The sequence below is a fragment of the Dendrobates tinctorius genome, unplaced genomic scaffold, assembly GCF_039654945.1.
Source record: "Dendrobates tinctorius isolate UK_male_01 unplaced genomic scaffold, ASM3965494v1 ptg000293l, whole genome shotgun sequence".
NCBI lineage: Eukaryota > Metazoa > Chordata > Amphibia > Anura > Dendrobatidae > Dendrobates > Dendrobates tinctorius.
The window spans coordinates 7218214-7240650 of NW_027361960.1; the positions used below are offsets into that span (position 1 = coordinate 7218214).

At 42.7% G+C, this 22437-nt stretch overlaps 1 protein-coding gene across 2 annotated transcripts in view; it reads left to right on the forward strand.

Moving 5' to 3' along the window:
- LYST (lysosomal trafficking regulator) overlaps positions 1 to 22437 on the forward strand; it is a 722897-nt gene that overhangs the window by 591777 nt on the left and 108683 nt on the right. For both annotated transcript variants that reach the window (XM_073560091.1, XM_073560092.1), the window contains exons 42-44: positions 6216 to 6356; positions 7257 to 7474; positions 18645 to 18875. In XM_073560091.1, the coding sequence (XP_073416192.1) occupies positions 6216 to 6356; positions 7257 to 7474; positions 18645 to 18875 (590 nt within the window). The remainder of the gene's footprint in view (positions 1 to 6215; positions 6357 to 7256; positions 7475 to 18644; positions 18876 to 22437) is intronic.

The window sequence follows — 22437 nt, forward strand, 5'->3', positions numbered from 1 at the left end:
CCATTTTCAGGCACGTTTTCGGGCCTTTCGCAACCCGGGTGGACTACAGCGGCCAATTCCACCACCTCAGGCCGCCCCAACCAGGATAGGGAGCGGCAGGTCTCATGTAGAGCCAACCCATTGGGGAAAATGCATACTCAGCAGCCCAGATCGAGGGGATCCAGATCCCAAAGATCATCGGCCGAATGACTCGAGGCCTTTACCAGATGACACCGGCAAGGTGGGCGGCCGCCTACTCTGGTTTCACTACGTCTGGGTCAATGTCGCTCGCGACGCATGGGGAAAGGAATCGGTGGCCTTGGGTTACGGAATAGAATTTGTCAGATATCCTCCAAGACTGTTTTTTCTTTCCCGGCTTCCCAGGGTGGATACCCAAGCAAGGGCTCTATTGGGAGCCATCAAATTGCTCCAGTGCCGGAACACGAAAAACCTCAGGGGTTCTATTCCAACCTTTTTTGCGGTTCCAGAAAAGGACGGGTCTGTCAGGCCTGTTTTGGACCTGAAGATTCTGAACAGATTCATCAGGATGAGACATTTCCGGATGGAGTTTCTCTGTTCAGTCATATCGGCCATGGAGCAGGAGGATACTTGACCTCAATAGACATCCAGGACACATATCTGCATATTCCCATTTTTCCTCCTCATCAGAGGTTTCTACGCTTCACCAACGGCGATCAACATTTTCAGTTCGTAGCGCTACCCTTCGGGCTAGCCACGGCTCCCAGAGTGTTCACAAAGGTTATGGCAGTTGTCATGGCCACACTGCATTCTCGAGGCATAGTCGTCCTGCCTTATCTGGACGACCTCTTGGTCAAGGGCCCGTCAATACGGGCATGCGAGGAAAGGGTCAACATCACGCTAGATACTCTTGCCAGCTTAGGATGGTTGGCAATGCAAAGAAGTCATCCCTTGTGCCAGCTCAGAGGATCTCCTTCCTAGGAATGATCTTCGACACTTGCCGAGGGTTGGAAATTCTCCCTCAGGAAAAGGTGCTAGCTCTCCGGCAGAGAGTCCGGACACCGCCAACCAGTCCCTCATACCATCCGATCCGGGATGAGGATTCTAGGCAAAATGGTGGCAGCAATGGAAACGATACCTGTCGCCCAGTTCCACCTTCACCCCTGCAGCACGCCCTCTTGTCAGCCTGGGACAAGAATCCTTTCACACTCGATCGGCGCGGCGGTGCCGACTGTCCTCTCAAGTCAGGCAGTCGCTCGGATGGTGGATAACCAGTTCCTCTTTGGCCCAGGGGAAACCTTTCCCCCCAGATCATTGGCTGGTAATGACAACCGACGCCAGTCTCCTCGGTGGGGGAGTGGTGTTTCGCCACCACACAGCCCAGGGACGGTGGTCGCCACAGGAGGCACGCCTCACGATCAACTTATTGGAGATACAAGCAATTCGGCTGGCTCTGCAGAAGTTTCTTCACTTTCTAGCAGGCCGCCCTGTCCAGATTCAGTCAGACAACGCCACGGCGATGGCTTACATAAATCATCAAGGGGGCACCTGCAGCAGAGCAACCAGAGGGGGAGCTCGTTCTTCAGTGGGCCGAAGCAAACCACTCGGTGATTTCGGCGGTCCACATCCCGGGGCGTGGAAAATTGGGCGGCAGACTTTCTCAGCCGGCAGGGTCTTGCATCCGGAGAGTGGTCTCTACAGCTCGAAGTTTTTCAGCAGATTTGTCAACTGTGGGAAGCTCTGGATGTGGACCTGATGGCTTCCTGAGTGAATGCCAAGGTGCCCACATATGTCGCTCAGGCCAGGGACCCGCAGGCATTTGCGGTAGACGCATGGGTTCTGCCATGGAACCAGTTTCGTCTCCCATATCTATTTCCCCCACTGGCACCACTTCCGTGAGTCATCAAAAAGATAAAGACGGAAGGGGTGCTGGCGATCCTGCTGGCCCCGTCAAGCGTGGGACGCAGATCTAATGCAGCTGCTCGCCGACGTTCCTTGGCGACTGCCAGAGCGCCCAGATCTACTGTCTCAAGGGCCGATTTGCCACCCGAACTCAGGGACCCTGTGTTTGATGGCATGGCCGTTGAATCTTGGATTCTAACCCAGGCAGGGTTCGGGAACGAGGTGGTCGCTACAAGGATTGGCGCCCAGAAGCCTGCTTCAGCACGAATTTACCACCACACCTGGAAGGTGTTCTTTGCTTGGTGTTGACTCCGCGGTGTTTCTCCGCTGGGATTCTCGATCCCCAACATCTTGGCTTTTCCTCCAGTCAGGCTTAGAGAGCCCGGATAGCTCAGTCGGTAGAGCATTAGACTCGGGTTTTGCCCCAGGTTCCCTCAGGAGACAAATATCGTCCTTATCCGTCCTGTTCCAGTGCAGAATTGCTACTAATTTGCAGGTGAAGACTTTTCATTCAGGGAGTCTCCCACTTGATACCTCCCTAGAAGGCGCCTATGGACGCCTGGGACCTTAACATGGTCCTAAGTGTTCTGCAGGAAGCTCCATTTGAACCGCTTCAGAAGATCTCTTTGAGGTACCTTACCTGGTAAGTGGTGTTCCTAGTGGCCATCACTTCCATCAGGCGGGTTTCAGAGCTGGCGGCCCTATCCTCTCGCGCTCCGTTCCTCACTTTCCATAGGGATAAGGTGGTCCTCAGACCAGCCCCTCCTTTTCGGCCGAAAGTCGTGTCCTCTTTTCAGATTAATGAAGATGTTGTTTTGCCTTCATTTTGTCCAGCACCAGTGCGCCATGTGGAAAAGGCTCTTCACACGTTAGACCTGGTAAAAGCCCTCCGGAGGTACGTGTCGCGGACGGCACCCTTTCGTCAGACGGACACACTGTTCGTGCTCCCCGAAGGGCGCAGGAAGGAACTCGCTGCCTCAAAATCGACCATAGCCAGATGTATTCGTTGGACGATTCAGGAGTCCTACCGCATTAGAGGCACGCCGATTTCAGCAGGGATCAGAGCGCACTCTACCCCGACAGGGGGCGCCTTTTGGGTGCTTCAGCACAAGGCTTCGACGGGACACGTTTGCAAAGCAGCAACCTGGTCCAGCCTGCACACATTTGCCAAACATTATAATATCCATGCTCAGGCCTCGGCGGATGCGAGCCTGGGTAGAAGGATTCTCCAAGCAGCGGTGGCGTACCTGTTAAACAAGAGTTGCATGTAGCTTGGATCGGAGAGTCAATCTCCCACCTACGGACTGCTTTAGGACGTCCCACAGTATCTGTGTCCCCCAATGAGGTGAAGGAGAAACATGGATTTTTGTGATAACTCACCGTAAAATCCTTTTCTCCGAGAAGCTCATTGGGGGACACAGCACCCACCCTATTAGCCAGTTGGCTCTGTTTGTTTAATTAATATGCATTTATTTATGTGATGTAAGGGTGGTCCTTTTCTAGACATGTTGTACCTGTATTAAGGCTGATTTTGTGTTCCTCCTACTGCTTTGGCACCAAACTGAGTTCCGCCCGCAATAGGGGCAAGGGTGTATACGATGGAGGAGGAGCTAACCTCTTTTTTTCACTTAGTGTCAGCCTCCAAGCGGCAGAAGCATACACCCACAGTATCTGTGTCCCCCAATGAGCGTCTCGGAGAAAAGGATTTTACGGTGAGTTATCACAAAAATCCATGTTTCCAGCTTTACAGAAGGACAATAACACAATAGAAATGATAAGAACAATAAGCAAAATTGTTTGGTGAATTGGAACGTGCGGGGTTAAAATTTCGCCTCACAACATAGCCTATGACGTTCTCGAGGTCTTGACGTGTGACTGTGCAAAATTTTGTGACTGTAGCTGCGACGGTGCAGATGCCAATCCCGGACATACATACATACATACATACATACACACACACATTGAGCTTTATATATTAGATTATTACTTATTATTATTTTTTAATTTTTTAGTTTAGGATATTTGTTTTTTGCTTTTTGTTCTCTCTGTGTAAAGGTCATGTGTATAAATGCATATAAATGCATTTATATTTTGCATACACATTTATTTACTTTTTCAGCTCAGACCTAGTTTCTCATAGTTGGACAGACCTGCTCAAACCTAACCAAGTCAGACGTCATTGGAATGCCTTTCACAACTTGGGGAGAAAAAAGCCATGAGAATCACAGCATCACCGGCAAAGCCGCTGCGTGCCGAAAAATACAAAGCAAGGAGCACAAACTCGACAGACTTAGGCTACTTTCAGACTTGCGTTAGGAGGCGCAGCGCAGGGCCGCCACTAGGTTCCGCCTCCGGCCGCGCCTCCTCCGGTCAGCTCCTCCTATGGGCGCATGACGCTTCATGCGACCAGTGTACCCTATATTTAGCGTTGGGTACACTGGCCGTGCGCTGGTATGATTTTGCCAGCGCATGTGCCTTTTTGATGCTGCGCCCAGCGCACAAAAACAGACCATGTTGCATTTTTGTGCGCTCAGCACAGAGCCAAAAGGACGCACGGCCAGCAAAATCATACCAGCGCACGGCCAGCACACCCAACGCTAAATATAGGATGCGCTGGTCGCATGCAGCGTCATGCGCCCATAGGAGGAGCTGACCGGAGAAGGCGCAGCCGGGGGTAGAGCTTAGCGGCGGCCCTGCGCTGCGCCTCCTAACGCAAGTCTGTAAGTAGCCTTAGTCCACAAGCTTCACAGCACAGTGCTTACTCGGGGTCAAAGCTCACCCCATCTCAGTAACTACACTCACTCTTCTGTCTCACTAAACAAAGATTTCAGTACATCTGTAGAATTAAATAGACTCTTATATTTGTCATATTCATGGGTTTTAGAAAACTGCAAAGATGAAATGTCAACCTTGGTGGCAGAAATAGGTAGTATACCACAAAAGTGAGATTTTTTTACGGTGATCTGCTGTGAAGACACTGTGCTTGAACTGCGGGTGACCTCATCACTGGCTTTTTCCCACGGTGCTGAGGTCACCGCAGTTCAGCCCTGCTGGGAACACAGCCTCACTGACCGGCAATAACCACGATGATGTCACCGCTAGTCACTGAGACTGCTCCCGCAGCAGCTCAGTCACCAGTGGTTCTCAACCTGGACGGTCATATCTTGGCACCAAACAGGTTGAAAACTATTTGTCCCCCCAACATGTATTATGGCATGGAACAGATCGACCAATAGGTGAGTAATATTGTTGTTTTTTATTTTTGTTTTATTACAGGAGACGAGGGCTTCAGTGGAATTAGGCATTAGGTGACTATAACTCTGTTTAGTATTCTTAAATAAAAATGGAAAACTGTTTTTTGTTTTATTTATAATAAAATACTTTATTCTGGTTTTGTCTTTATTTACCATGTAACTATAGGATTAGTAATGGATAGGTGTCTTTTAGACGCCTCTGCATTACAAATCCGTGGGCTTGATGTCACCTGACAATACAAAGGTGACATCAACCCCACAAATATGAACCTCACTTGTCACCACTACAGGGCAAGTGGGAAGAGCTGGGCAAAGCGCCAGAATTGGCACATCTAATATATGCGCCTTTTCTGGGCAACTGTGGACTGCTATTTTTAGGCTGGAGGGGGGCTATATCAATGGCACCTTACCAGCCTGAGAATACCTGCCCCCAGCTGTTAACTGTAGCAAGGCTGGTTGTCAAAAATGGGGGGGGACCCCACCCCGGATTTTTTAAAATGATTGATTTACAGTGAAGGAGTTGGCTGATAAATTCTCCCATCAGCCGCCACCTGCTGTCACTGTTCTCATTTGAATACAAATCTCATCATTCTGCCCTGCTCACGCTGATCACCGGCAGAGCAGGGAAGAGTGATGAGAGCCGTCTTCAGCACCCGGCGCTGAGGAACAGCGCTTACTGTACCACTACTTCTCAGGCATCAGGATGTGTCACACGGATGACATCCCAGTGTGTCATCCATGTGCATGTATGCGGTACATTTTGCAGTTCGTGCTGACGGTAAAAAACTGACATGTCTACGTATGGGTCACACGGACACACAGGCTCTTTCACTTGCTAAACTCCCCTGCCACCTGCACACCGCACTTTAATATGATTTTGATGTCATCCTAATTGTGGATTAAAGATATTCATTATCAAGGATCGGGTGAGTGCTCCAGTTATTCTGCTCTTGTGATTTACTTGTTAGATAGCATTCTTGAAATATTCCCAGACACTTCAGAACTGTGGGTATGCTATTTCTCAGGAAAATGTACCATAAATGAAGATACACTAACTTAATTTTGCCCTGACCCACTTCTTTTAAATTGCTTCCATTTCAGATCAAAGCTTTGATATTCCTGACAGAACCTTTCATTCCATGAATACAACATGGCGATTGTCTTCTTATGAATCGATGACTGATGTAAAAGAGTTGATTCCAGAATTTTTTTACTTACCAGAATTTTTAGTAAACAGAGAAGGTATGTTAAATGATGTGGGTATTGTTCATCAGTACAAAAAGGATCTAGGGCCACACTTAATACAGTGCTCTCTGCCGATCACTATGTGTGGGTTTCTGCCAAAATCGCTGAAAACCAGGATTCTGACAAGAACTCTGACAGTAACCTGATGGAGCCATTCTCTCCAATTAAGTCTACAGAGTCACTGTGGACAATGTCTGGCCTCTGTCCTGGTATTACTTGTCTTTTTTAGACATGCACCAAAACGTGGCACACCTAATTCTTAGGACACCTTCAATGGGCCAAGCAGAAAGCTGCTAACATAAATATACTTTGCTTTGTAAGACTGACCATCTATGTACTGTCATGAGAAAAACTCAGTAACCCTTTTTGAATTGTATGGTTTTACATATCAGAATATATTTAAAAAAAAAACAAATAAAAACATCTGGTCCGTAGCGGGTCTAATAGGATAAATATGAAGGATATATACAGCCGCAGATGATCAACAAGACAAGACAAATTGCACGGCTGAGAAGGCCATCAGTCAAAGTTCCAGGGTGTGATTACATCTGCACTCACTTTATAGTGAGTGGTGACTAACCACTCCCTGCACCTCCACAATGTGTGGAAGCAAGCGGACAAAGGGAGAATAAAAGTGAATTTCCTCTCTGTAGTAGCCACTGATCTAATAAGGGGGCTACATAAGATTTAAACCTTATTTACCTGCATATTAATTGTTTATCTGCAGGTAAGTAGTGTTTCTGGAAATGAAAGTTCCCATATATGGCTTATGTGTTTCTCTGACAGTACCCCAATGGCGCCATTCACATCATTTAAGCCTAAGGAGTCTCTGGCCTCCGTTCTCGTAGTACTTGTCTGTTGTTTTGTTCTTTAAGCATTTGTTTTTAAATTACACAGGCTTTGATTTTGGAATTCGCCAAAACGGAGAACGTGTAAATCATGTTAATCTACCGACTTGGGCGCGAAATGATCCTCGCCTTTTCATCTTGATACACCGACAAGCCCTCGAATCAGAATATGTTTCTCAAACTATTTGTCATTGGATTGATCTGGTTTTCGGCTGTAAACAAAAAGGACGTGCTGCTGTTCAAGCTATCAATGTGTTTCATCCAGCTGTGAGTATAACATTGGTTGCAAATAATCTGTTAAAATCTACATTGTCAATATTGGAATTTTACTAAATGTTCTCCGCAAAGTCTTAAAATTAGAATTCCGTTGTTAACCTCTTCCTGTGATGGCAACAGATGGAGTCGTTGGTCTGATCCATGTCTCTGTATTGTGTAAGTGTTATAGCTTGACACATTTATCACCTGTCCACTGTATAGGTAATACATAATAAATTGAGGGTAACGTATGTATTTTACTTATTTATATAGCGCACGAGCAGATTAAGGGTAGCCAGGGCCCCGGGCCGTTCAGACTGTGCGTACAGTAATGTGACCAGTGTCATCATCAAAACAGATTATTTCTGAACAATAGCTGCTGAATGAAACTATGGATATTCCAAAGGGGAAAGAAGTACACATAGTTGTAATTAAGAAAACAATACAAAACAATATGGGATAAGGGAGGTCATTGTATATATTACTAGGGTGCTAAGCTGGCAGTCCTTACTCTGATTGCGGATGGTGGTCTATACAGTTAGGTGTTCTACCGTGGGCAGCTGTTCCTGGAGCGCTGTGCTTATTTTGTTCAACACTTCATGGTCTTCCCCTTAAGTAGCTTGGTCATGAGAAAGTATTTAGGCTAAATGCAGCCAAAATTATATTAATGGGAAGACACTCATGTATATTGCCAGTCAGAGGCCAAAAGGACATTCTTTTGGTCTCTGACTAATGAACCCATATATACAGTGTTTATTTAGGAGGTTTTCAGGTGTATATGCTAAGCTTAGGTCTATGTGAATAGAACATAATAGAATAATCAGTAAACATTTCAGACTATGAGCTGTCAGCGTTAACAGATATCTGACTTCGACAATTATCTTGGACAGGAGTTAGATGCATTTACACTTCTCAACTGGGTCCATTATAAGACTATTCCACCCCAGAGCAAACATTTAGCAAACATTGCAACTTACTGAATAACTAACAGTGTGTAGAGTACATAATGTTAGGATTTGGCTATGCTTGCTGGTTTGAATGGTTGCCACATAACTGCAATTGTTTGATTTCTATAGTTGCGATTACCTGTCTAATAGATTCTCTTTCGCTTCCCTCAATGTTCTACTGAGAGAAGTAGATGACAATCTAGTCAGAACTTGACCACAATTTAGCACAAATCTTAAACTGCAGTCATGTGACAACCGCTCGAACTGTCTAGCAGAGCCGAATTCTAACATTATATACTGTATAATACACACCTAGTTATATGGTAAGATGCACTGCCTGCCAAATGTTTTCTCTGGGATGGAAAACAACTGCGACAGCCAGTTGGTCAATGTAAATGTAGGACAGGCTGCTTCCATCAGTATTTGTGTCATTAGAGACACAGTGCTCACACTTACACTGCACCAAATCTGCTGCTGTGTGAAGACATCAGTGACACAGAGCTGTCTCATTCACACGGCAGAGGCTTTGTCACACAACAGATTACATCAGTGACTGCCATCCCCTGTGCAGATTAGAAGCTGCAGACCCCCATCACTGGCCATTACACAGTCTGTTCTCACTGCTGCCAGCAGCCTGGGACAGTGAGGGAAGGAATTACTGATAATGAGTTATGTATTGTAATCATGGAGTGGCCCAGAATACAGGACGATTTTCCCTCCTCACTAGTTTCACTTTCCATAGATCACTGTTCAGCGTGTGTCTGGGGGAGGAGCAGCTGGGTGGTCTGCTCTCTGCACTGAGGCTGCTAGAGGGGGAGGATTTGTTACTGTGTGATGAGGGCTTCTTCATGTGAACGGGGAGGGCCTGTAGCTATGGAGGGTGGAGTTGTCGCTATAGAGGGCATGTTTGGAGTAGAGTAGGAGGTTACGACTAGTTCTCATTTCAATGCCATAAAACCCCCCCTTGGACGTTCTGTTCAGAATATCTAGAAAACCGTGCAAACTAGTGACAGAAAGTAAATTACTTATTGTCATAATTCTGCAGCCCAGATATGTACTGAGATTATGTGAAAAGCCCAGACAACCCCTTCAAAGCAAAGAAGTGGAACATTCTTGAATGGCCAAGTCAGTCACCTGATCTCAACCCAATTGAGCATGCATTTCACTTGTTAAAGACTAAATTTCAGACAGAAAGGCCCGCAAACAAACAGCAACTGAAAACCACCGTAGTGAAGGCCTGGCAGAGCATCAAAAAGGAGGAAACACAGCGTCTGGTGATGTCCATGAGTTCAAGACTTCAGGCAGTCATTGCAAACAAAGGGTTTTCAACCAAGTACTAGAAATGAACATTTTATTTACAATTATTTAATCTGTCCAATTACTTTTGGTCCCTTTAAAAACAGGGTGGCACATGTTAAGGAGCTGAAACTCCTAAACCCTTCATCCAATTTTAATGTGGATACCCTCAAATGAAAGCTGAAAGTCTGAACTTCAACTGCATCTGAATTGTTTTGTTTAAAATTCATTGTGGTAATGTCTAGAACCAAAATTAGAAAAATGTTGTCTCTGTCCAAATATATATGGACCTAACTGTATATATATATATTATAGCCACACACATGAATATATATTACATAGTCTACTTTATTATGTATGTTACTGTCCCTTACACAGTGCCCTCTCTTGTTATGTACAGTACTGTCCCTTACATATTGGATTATATAGAGCTCTGTTTTTTATTACATACCGTCCTGTCTTGTTAGCTGTATAGTGCAATGATGGCTGATGGAGCATGGGAAATCGTCCTTTCTAATGGAGGAGCTGATGGACTGGTAGTTTGGTCACCGGCTCCTCTATCAGCAGTCATTTTATATCTAAAAAGAGAGGGGACTATGTGATAAAAAAAAGGCGCTGTGAATAACAAAATTAACAAGAATACAATATGTAAGAGATAGCACTATACATAACAGCAGAGGAAGCTATATAATAAGGGATGGCACCATATATAACTAGAGAGGATGGTACGTAATAAGGGACGGTGTTATATATAATAAAAGAGGAAACTATGTAACTATGAATTGTGTTATACAGAGTTGGTGAGTACACTATATGCTAAGGGCCTGTGTTAGACATAATAAGCAATAATAATGTCTTCCTCCACCTCCCCCTGTTCCTAAGGCCATTATAAGTCCCCCTTCTTCCCATCCCAGTCCCCCACACCCCTCATTGTCCCCCATCCCATTATTGTCCTCTCCCCATCATTACCCTCTTCACCACCTCCATCATTTTATTCTCCCCCCACCACTATCTTTGCTTTCTCACCCCACCATCTCATCATTGTCCATTCCACCACCTCCATTATTTTCTCCTCCTCCACCACCCCATTATTGCCCTTTCCACCACCATCATCATTGCATTCTCCCCCACCACCCCATCATCATTTCTTTTTCCCCCACCACCCCATCATTGCCCTCTCCATCATTGCCTTCTCCCCATCACTTCCTTCTCCCCATCACTCCCATCATTGCATTCTCTCCATCATGGCCTTCTCCTCATCACCCCATCATGGCCTTCGCCCAGCACCCCATCATGGCCTTCTCCCATCTCCCCATCATGGCCTTCTCTCCTCATCACGGCCTTCTCCCCATGTCCCCATTATATCATTGCTTCTCCTGCTTGCCCGCAGCACATGAGGGCAATCTGGCCAGGGGCCCCCGGAGCCTCAGGCCCAGAGAAACCAGCCAGATTTCCCTCATCATTAGCCACCCTGCAGGGCCCCCTGGAGGCTCTGGGCCCTGTGCAGTCGCACCGGTTGAACCGGTGGTATGGTATGGCCACCCATGATCTTGCAGAGACGCTCCGCAAGATAAATAGACATGCTGCAGTTTATAAAGACGCGCCACATGTCCACTTACACAGGTCTGCCACCTGCGTCTTTCAACGCATAGTGGAGATGGGATTTCATAAAATCCTCTCCACTATGCTGTAACATCTGGGCGATGCGGATTGGATGCTGTGGCTGTACGCAGCGTTTCCTGACTGTGGAAACATACCCTTACACTAATTTCCGATGCCGTACGAGCAGCATCGATAGTATGGCGCCGGTAGTAAGTGTAAGTGTTGGTATTTTACAATGGTGAAACTTACAGATTGAGATGGGGTTGCCAGAGTAGTGGAAAACCCCTTTAAAGAGTTAGCAGCCAGTGGAGCTCAGTTCCACCCACGGATGTGAGAGACAGATCCTGGCTGTAACCGCGTCCCGCATTGACAGCATTAGGGCTGGCTTTAAGTCAGTGCAGGGGCCTAGATACAGATGCCGCTTACAATGCACTGAGTAACTACTAAAGCCGCACAGCAGCACTTCTATGACTGAAAGCCTGAGGCTGCCAGGAGCATTAAAGTTCATTTCCTCCTGGCAGCTGGGATGTTAAGTGCGGTGGCCGCAGGACTTCAGAACGCTATTAGCCCGCAGATTAACACCATATCTGCAGGTTAATAGAGTTATTTTACATGACAGATTCCCTTTAAAAGGCTTGTCTGGTTTCCTAACATTAGTCTGCAGTTACTCTATGTAACCGCAGACCGTGAAATAGTGACAGTAGTATAAATGCTTAGAAGCAGAATTTGCAGTGGCACTCTGTATCTAAGGGCAAAGAGCCTTTTATTGTGTATAAAATGTGGGGGATGGGAGTGGACTGAAACTTCAAGGGGCAAATGCCCCTGCATAATGTACCCCTCCACCTTGGAAATTTTGCTTGTATCATACATTTATATAAATACCTGATGCTAGCAAAATTTCCAAGGTGGAGAGAACAGTGTTCAGAAGCATTTGTTCCATGTAGTTTCAGATTGTTTTAATTTTTCACTTTTTCATCATGCACACAACTTTTACTAACACAGTAACTATTTCAGTTGCTGAGAACGAAATCTTCAATTGACAACCCAAAAATTGACATGTCCAGAAAAGTGTGCATTTGCTTCTATTGGACGGCATATTTAATTATATGTTAAATATTTTTTTCATCTTGTTCCCACCAGTTCTCAGAATGCTACTTCAATCTAACAATCACAGAAGGCATACAGTGGGGGAAATAAGTATTTGATCCCTTGCTGATTTTGTACATTTGCCAACTGACAAAGACATGAACAGTCTAAAATTTTAAGGGTAGGTTACTGTTAACCTTGAGAGATAGAATATCAAAAATAAAATCCAGAAAATCACATTGTATAAATTTTATATAAATTTATTTACATTTTGCAGTGAGAAATAAGTATTTGATCCCCTACCCAACCATTAAGAGTTCTGGCTCCTACAGACCAGTTAGGTGCTCCTAATCAACTCGTTATCTGCATTAGAGACAGCTGTCTTACATAGACAAAGACACCTGTCCACAGACTCAATCAGTCAGACTCTAACCTCTACAACATGTGCAAGACCAAAGAGCTTTCTAAGGATGTCAGGGACACGATCATAGACCTGTACAAAGCTGGATGGGCTACAAAACCATAAGTAAGACGCTGGGTGAGAAGGAGTCAACTGTTGGTGCAATAATAAGAAAATGGAAGAAATACAAAATGACTGTCAGTCGACATCGATTTGGGGCACCATGCAAAATCTCACCTTGTGGGGTATCCTTGATCATGAGGAAGTCGGAGAAAAGAGGGAGACACAAAAGCGCAAATAGGGTCTTATCAAACGTTACACAGAGGTGCCCACCAAGAGAACTACTGACCTGGTAAGAGTGAAGGAAAGACATATATGAATAGTGACTGCTGCAGATCCACAGGTCAGTGCAGAACCTGGTTGAAACATACACTTAGGTAGGAAGGAAGGATCATCCCCGCGCTGCCGCAAGAAGAATTCCAAAAATTGTGGAGGTTTCAGCGTGGTTTATTTTACGTGTTTCAGGGTTCAGGTGACCCCTTCATCAGGACATACCACAAATATTGTACAAGAGTCATAGGCATACAGGGTTTAAGTACACATCAGCATTTGAAAACGATGCCCAATGAATCAGATGACACCCAGTGTCAAAGTTCAGGCTCATCAGAAAGTTCAAATGAAGATTAAAAGTCATCAGAGAAATACAAATTAATATCTTACACATTTAACCTTATTTTTGTTTGTAGGATAGCGAAATTGAAAAAGAGAGATATCATGGAAAGAGAAAAAAAAAGAAAAAAGGTGGAATCGAACTCACATAGGAGTGGTGGAATAAATTCAGAGGTGAAGGCATTTACTTTGAACTACTGAGCTGGAGGGATGGACTCCTGCAGAACACAGATTGCCAACGTTGAACCATAGTTAAAATACTTTTTTATTAATAAATATTAAAAGAATTTTTTTATATATTAAAAGTGGAAATGTGTTTGTCAAGTTATTTGGGAGTACGTTATACCACAAAAAGAAATTTTCTTAAATGAAAAGGGGAGAGAATATAGTTGAACCAAACTAATAATTAAGAACTGGGGAGTTAAAACACTGAAGCATACACCAAATAAGGATCTGGTCCAGAAAATAAAAAAGTTACAAAAATAAGTTTATAGGATCCTGAATTAAACTGACGAGAGAGATGATAGAAAAAAAAAGTCAGAGGACATCCTGAGCTGAGGAAGCTTCTATATGAATATCTCTAGAACTTCATTTCATTTTGCCACTGATAAGGAACAGACATAAAGGAGCTCGTTAATGTGGAAATTATATATATATATATATATATATATATATATATATATATCACATGGAGATGTCGAAAAGGTTAATGTGTATGCATCAATATTTAGTAAGACCGATCATGTCCATTTAGAAGCAAAGAGAGGGTCACTTCACTAGGATTGAGAGGAAATAGGCACATCTGATCAATTCATGGAGAGTCCAGAGGACAAATGCTTCTCCAATCATATGGAATAGAGCCGACAGGTTCAAGCATCAGCAGAGCGCAAAAAGGGTTTGGTTTCCTAGAGAGACACAGAAACTTATTCATCACACTGAGAAGAAGCACATAAAAATATAAATATAAGCAAAGCCTTACAACAATTAAAACTTAGTAATAAAATTAATAAAATCATTTGGGTAATTTTTAGCTCTACAAATATATAAAAAAAAGTGTTAATAATAAATATATATATATATATAACTAAATATATATTAAAAAAATATATGTAAATAAAAGTATATATGAAAAAATAGTCAGCACACATACATTATTAAAAGCTTGCAAAAATCAGATAAAAACTTCAGTAATTTCATTAAGACCATGAGGTTTCAGGCTGCCAAGCTTGTAAATCCAATAAACCTCTTTTCTGTTCAGCTTCATGACTCTGTTGGGGATATGTGCCGGGATGTGATCAATAGGACTAATTTTTAGGGCTTTAAAATCTTTATTATGTAACAAGGTATAGTGCCTAGAAAGGCCATGGGTAAGTAGACCATTTTTGATATTATATCAATGCGAATTAAGTTGGAGGTGTAATGCTTGTGTGGTTCTCCTGACATATTGTTTTCCGCAGGGGCATTCAATAACATAAATCACAAAGTCTGAGTTGCAGTTCATGAAAAAGGGGACCACAAAACTCTGTTTGGTAGTGAAAGAAATAATATTCCTAGTTCTGTGATTAATATTGAGGCAGCAAAGGCAATTCTTGGTGCCACATTTAAATATGCCTTTATTTGTGACCTCATTAACATTAATATTTCTTTTCAGGCGACTGGGTATTAGGTCCCTGATGGTGGGAGCCCTTCGGAATGTGATAGAGGGATTCCTTGGGAGGAATTTATTCAATATAGGGTCGTTCAGCAAAATGTGCCCATTTTTTTTTAAGTACATCACAAATCTTTTTGTGCTCATCAGAATATTGTTTAATGAAATTCAATACATGCTTGTCCAGAATGTTTTTTTTTTTTATTTATGTGAAAGTAATGAGAACAGATCTAGTTTTGCCGAGTTTTTGAAGGCATTAGAAATAAGATAAGAAGCATATTTTTGGACAGCAAATTTATTCTTCAATAAATTAGATTGTTCCTTAAAATCATCAAATGTACAATTTTTTCTAATCCGACGGAACTGGTTATTAGGGATATTTTTGAGCCATCTTTTGTAATGCCCACTGCTAAAATGAATGTACCCATTAGTATCGACTTTCTTAAAAAACGTTTCACTACATACTTTATTATTTACAATAAATATGGTGACATCTAAAAAAATAATAGAAAAATTGTTAAAAGCCATAAAGGAAAGACCCCAATTGTTAAAATTAATTTGCTGAATAAAATCCTCAATATTGTTGTTAGAATTATCCCAAATAAAGAATAGATCGTCTATAAATCTCTCATCAAAAATGATGTTTTTGCCCCAAATGCCATTTAGAATAAAAATCTCTTCAAAAACCCCCGTAAATGAATTAGCATGCGTAGGCGCTACTTTTGAGCCCATTGCGGTGCCTTTGATCTGATGGTAGAATACATCTTCAAAAGTAAAAAAAAAATTATTCAATATAAAATCAATACCTTTCAGGATAAAGTGCTTCAGTGCCTCAGACAATCTATTGTCAAATTTTAGAAAATGATCAAAACAAATCAAACCAACATTATGTGGAATGTTGGAGTAAAGTGATGTTACATCCATGGTAACAAAAATATAACAAGGTTTCCATGGTATTTCATTAAGAAGCCATAATAAATGTGTGGAATCCTGAAGATGACTCTTAAGATTAAAAACATGGGGTAACATGACTCTGTCTATGTAGTGTGCCAAATTAGATGTTAGTGAGTTGATGCCAGCAATAATGGGTCTGCCTGGCGTATTCACATTTTTGTGCACTTTCGGAAGGTGGTAGAAGAATGGAATACTGGGGTTTTTTATGCACAGAAAGTTTTTTTCTTTATTATTAAAATTACTAGAAGCCACCCCTTCAGTAATGAGATCATTATATGCCTGGATTGAACGAAAATAAATGTCATATGAACTTTTTACATGATAACTTGTATCAGAAAGAGTTCTTAGTGCCTCATTGACATAGTCACATCTATTTTGGATTACTATGCCCCCTCCTTTATCCGCTGATCTGATGATTATTGAATAATTCATAGATAGAGCTTTCATTGCTTGCCTTTCTCGTGGATTTAAATTCATTTTCTTTTTGGTGAACCCCTCCTTATATGTACTTCTCGGGTTACGAACAATATTCTCAAATTTTTTCAATACAAGGTCGCTGAAAACATTGAGATGGTGACTTTTGTCAGTGGCAAAATGAAATAAAGTTCTAGAGATCTTCATATAGAAGTTTCCTCAGCTCAGGATGTCCTCTGACTTTTTTTTTATCATCTCTCTCGTCAGTTTAATGCAGGATCCTATAAACTCATTTTTATAACTGTTTTTTTATATTCTGGACCAGATCCTCATTTGGTGTATGCTTCAGTGTTTTAACTCCCCAGTTCTTAATTATTAGTTTGTTTCAACTATATTCTCTCCCCTTTTCATTTAAGAAAATTTCTTTTTGTGGTATAACATACTCCCAAATAACTTGACAAACACATTTCCACTTTTAATATATAAAAAAATTCTTTTAATATTTATTAATAAAAAAAGTACTTTAACTATGGTTCAATGTTGGCAATCTATGTTCTGCAAGAGTCCATCCCTCCAGCTCAGTAGCTCAAAGTAAATGCCTGCACCTCTGAATTTATTTCACCACTCCTATGTGAGTTCGATTCCATCTTTTTTCTCAGTGAGACTGTGCTTCTTGCCACATTTTTTTTTCTCTTTCCATGATATCTCTCTTTTTCAATTTTGTTATCCTGCAAAAAAAATGAGGTTAAATGTGTAAGATATTAATTTGTATTTCTCTGATGACTTTTAATCTTCATGTGAACTTTCTGATGAGCCTGAACTTTGACACTGGGTGTCATCTGATCCATTGGGCGTCGTTTTCAAATGCTGATGTGTACTTAAACCCTGTATGCCTATGACTCTTGTACAATATTTGTGGTGTGTCCTGATGAAGGGGTCACCTGAACCCTGATACGCGTAGAATAAACCACGCTGAAACCTCTACAATTTTTGTAATTCTTCTTGCGGCATCGCGGTGATGATCCTTCCTTCCTAACTAAGTGTATGATCATGAGGAAGGTTAGAGATCAGCCTAAAACTACACGGGGAACCTTGTTAATGATCTCAAGGCAGCTGGGACCACAGTCACCAAGGAAACCATTGGTAACACATTTTGCCGTAAAGGTTTAAAATCCTGCAGTGCCCACAAGGTCCCCCTGCTCAAGAAGGCACATGTGCAGGCCCGTCTGAAGTTTGCCAATGAACACATGTATGATTCTGTGAGTGATTGGGAGAAGGTGCTGTGGTCAGATGAGAAAAAAAATTTACCTCTTTTGCATTAACTTAATTTGCCATGTTTGGAGGAAGAGAAATGCTGCATATGACCCAAAGAACACCATCCCCAATGTCAAGCATGGAGGTGGAAACATTATGTTTTGGGGGTGCTGGGCACAGGACAACTTCACTGCATCAATGGGAGAATGGATGGAGCCATGTACCATAAAATTCTGAGTGACAACCTCCTTCCCTCCGCCAGGACATTAAAAATGTGTCATGGCTCGGTCTTCCAGCAAGACAATGACCCAAAACATACAGCCAAGGCAACAGAGGAGTGACTCAAAAAGCACATTAAAGTCGTGAATTGGTCTAGCCAGTCTCCAGACCTAAATCCCATAGAAAACTTATGGTGGGAGTTGAAGCTCCTAGTTTCCAAGCGATAGCCTCAAAATCTTAATGATTTAGAGATGATCTGCAAAGAGGAGTGGACCAAAATTCCTCCTGACATGTGCGCAAACCTCATCAACTACAAAAAACGTCTGACTGCTCTGCTTGCCAACAAGGGTTTTGCCACCGTGTATTAAGTCTTGTTTGTCAGAGGGATCAAATACTTGTTTCTCACTGCAAAATGCAAAAAAAAATATAATTTATCTAATGTGATTTTCTGGATTTTAGTTTTGATATTCTATCTCTCAATGTTAAAATTAACCTACCTTTAAAAATATAGACTGTTCATGTCTGTCAGTGGGCAAACTTACAAAATCAGCAAGAGATCAAATACTTATTTCCCCCACTGTATTAATGCCACATCCCAACAGTAGGTCATCTAGGTTTTTGCTGAGATAACCTTATTAATAATGTGCATCAACTAATTTAGGCATAAGAAGTATGCTTTGTATTTCCTTCTAGACTTATTTTGGAATGGATGTTTCAGCCGTTGAAGACCCCGTACAAAGGCGGGCTTTAGAAACTATGATTAAAACATATGGGCAAACTCCACGCCAACTTTTCCACTCATCCCACGTGAATCGCGCAGGATCAAAGCTTCTGATGGAAGGAGAGCTACCTGCAGCCATGGGATTGCTAGTTCAATTTGCTTTTCGGGAAAGCAGAGAGCAAACCAAGGAACCTACATTCCCTGTAAGTAAAAAAAAAAGTCATTTAATTTAATTTGAATGTTTGTAATAATTCCTCTTAGTAAAACAGTTGTTAAAACTATTCAATTATAATTAGTGTCCTTGAGATATTCCTAGACTTTGTAATTACCAGCTCTTGCAGTAGTTTAGTCCATAAATATAACTGTTAGTTCACTGTATTTTATCTAACGAAATATAATGTGCTATTGGTGCAGTGATCTTGGTCCCCCTACTACACTGCCTTTACACAGGCTGACATAATATGGTAACAAGAAAAATCAGTTCTCAATCAGCGATATGAAAGGGATCCTGTCACCAGTTTTGACCGATATGAGTTATGGCCACCACCTTTCAGGCCTGATAATAAAGCATTATAGAATGCTGTACATCTACCCCCAACCCGACCTGAAAGAGAAGAAAAATAGCTTTTATTATACTGACTTGCGAGTGTCGAGGTCCGAGGGGTGTTGCAGGTCTTGGTCCAACGCCTCCCTTCTTCTTGTGATGCCATCCTCCTGCTTGCTTCATGTGGATGACGCGTCCCTATGTCATCCTCACAATCTACTCGGCATCACGCTCCTGCACTGACATACTCTGCCCTGACTAGGGCAGAGCAAAGTACTGCAGTGCACATGCGCTGGGGCTCTTTGACCTTTCCCAGCACCTGCACACTGCAGTACTTGGCTCTGCCTTCAACAGGTGAGAGAAGTACGAAGAGATTGTGTGAATGACGCAGGGATGCGTCATCCATATGAAGGAAGCAGGAGGACGGCGATCATAAGAAGAAGGGAGGCTCAAGTCCAAGACCTGCGGTACCCCTCGGACCGGACCGCCCCGCAGGTGAGTATAATAAAAGTTATTTTTTTTCTCTGACAGGTCGGGTTGGGGGCAGAACTACAGCATTATAGAATGCTGTAAATCAGCCTTGAAAGGTGGTGGCCTTACTTTACATTGGCCAAAACTGTTGACAAACCTGTTTAAGCAGAGCCGCTCTCTATGGCAAGATTTGGTTATAAAAGGTACAGCTGTGTACAAAAGCTTACACAAGTACACCAGCCACAGCTCCTCAATGTGTTGATTATGCATTATGGCATCTGTAGTGAATCCATTGGAGCGTAGAGGCAAAGATCCATAGGGCACAACCTATATAGGTAGCTATATGGTCTCTTTAGTGACAAACAAGTGCTTTATTCAGGACATATTTAGCATTCTTAAATAGTGTAATTGTAAGGTATGTGGAAGTACAAAAAGGGAAAGGTGAGAAAAACCAATGCCAAAAAAGGAACACATTATCTTTTTCAGCCTTAATTTTAAAAAGTATAAAAAAAAAAGAAAAAAACAATAAATTGTTAAATATTGGCTCATTAACCTCTTAATGCTATTTGACATATATATCTGTCATGAGAACATCACGTCATGCTCCATTATGGACATATACATTGGGGAAAATAAGTATTTGATACATTGCTGATTTTTCCCACCTACGAAGAATGGAGAGGTCTGTAATTTTTATCATAGGTACACGGCAACTATGAGAGACAGAATCTAAAAATAAAAAGAAAGCAGAAAATCACATTTTATGATTTTTAAATAATTAAATTTCATTTTATTGCAAGAAATTAGTATTTTATCACCTACCAACCAGCAAGAATTTTGGCTCTCAAAGACCTGTTTGTATTTCTTTAAGAAGCCCTCCTACTCTGCACTCATTACCTGTGTTAATTGCATGTGTTTGAACTCGTTACTTGTATAAAAGACACCTGACCACACAATTACACTTCAACCTCTCCACCACGCCAAGACCAGAGAGCTGTCTAATGACATCGGGGACAAAATTGTAGTCCTGCACAAGGCTGGGGTGGGCTACAGGACAATAGAGAAGCAGCTTGTTGAGAAGGCAAAAACTGTTGGCACAATTATTAGAAGGGAGAAGCACAAGATGACTGTCAATCAATGAAGGCAATACAGAGGAGTCCATTGCTGTAGCTTTCTCACTTCTATTTTGAGGTAACAAAGATGCTCCTGGCTGTCCTGACTGCTTCTATGATTACAGCAATCGCTCCTCAGTGTAATAATTATACTGGACGACTAAGGAGTCTTGTTGCGTGGAGCAAGACAATACATAACACAGCTTGTAGGTGAAAAAGTCTATATTATAAACACACGGTGCTTCAAACAAGTGCAGAGAAAACTCAAGTCCATAACACTTAGAATAACTACTGTATTTTCCGGCGTATAAGACGGCCTTTTAACCCCTGAAAATCTTCTTAAAAGTCGGGGGTCGTCTTATACGCTGGGAGTCGCCTTATGCGCCAGGTGCTGACCAATCTGCATATAGTGGGGGAGTGGTCCCGATGACCAAGGGAGGGGGCGTCTCACAGGGAAGATGTAACTGGAGTTATCATCCCTCTTTTACCTCATTGGTGGCAGCGGTGCTTTCTGCGGCTCTGTGCTGGGAGTCGGCAGTGGCGGCGGCCCCTCTTGTGTAGCATGGGAGCTCTATGCTGGGGGTCGGTGGCGGCTCCTCTTTGTGCAGCTGGGGGCGGCGGTGGCTCTTTGTCCAGCGTTGGGGCTCCGCCGGCATATCCCCAAAGCCCGGAGGCCCCCGGCAGCTCCATTGCTGCACTGCGGTGGCCTCCGGGAAAATGGCCGCTGGAGTCCTCGCGAGCTAAGATTCTATGATTCCATGATTTTCAACTCGGCAGCTCATAATGTGTATATCAGCAGAGCTTCTGAGCTCAACAATTGCTCCTGATGTGAGCTTTTAATGTGACATCCCCAATACAGTCAATACACTGAGACTGGAGGAGAGCCAGGGCAAGACCCAGGAAGGTTCAGATCCTCCTCTGTCTGTTATGATCTGTACTGTACATAAGTATTTAGGTCCATTTTTCTTTAAGTGGAAAAACTCTGTAAATATAAAAAAGTGTTAAACAGTAGCATGCTCTTTTACCCAAAACATGTCATAGTAAAAGAAATCACGCATTCAGGGGAATTTGTAGTTATATTCCGTGCTGCCGCAAGGAAGGATTCCAGGAGAGAGATGTCAAAGATTCACAGTGGTTTATTCAGCGCATTTCGGGGGTCTCATGCCCGTTTGTCAGGAAATACCACACAGTATGTACAGGCATCACACGTGTATATATATATAGTTAAGACAGGACGTGCTGTATATCCATGTTGGGGCCAGTAGAGATGTTATCAGGTGCAAGGTGTTACTAGCATATGGATGTAGCCAGGCCCTGTGCCTTTGATTGTGTAATCTCCTTGGTCGTTGAGGACCTGTGGATCTGCAGCAGCCGCCAGCCTTTATGCTTTTTCTCATCCTAAGCTGTTTAAGAATACTCAGATGGTTGTATATCTGTTTTGATTGATACCTTACCCCCGTTATTTGAAACTGCCTTTGTCAAAGTACTATCACCCCGCCTACTATATATATTGAGGTGATTTTTCAGTGGCCATGAGCTAAGTTCTTACATATTTGTTAATTTGCTGATTTTTTTTTTTTTTTTTTGGGACAGTGCAATTTTGAGCCTGAGCGATCAATGGCTCATTGTTTTGGGCAT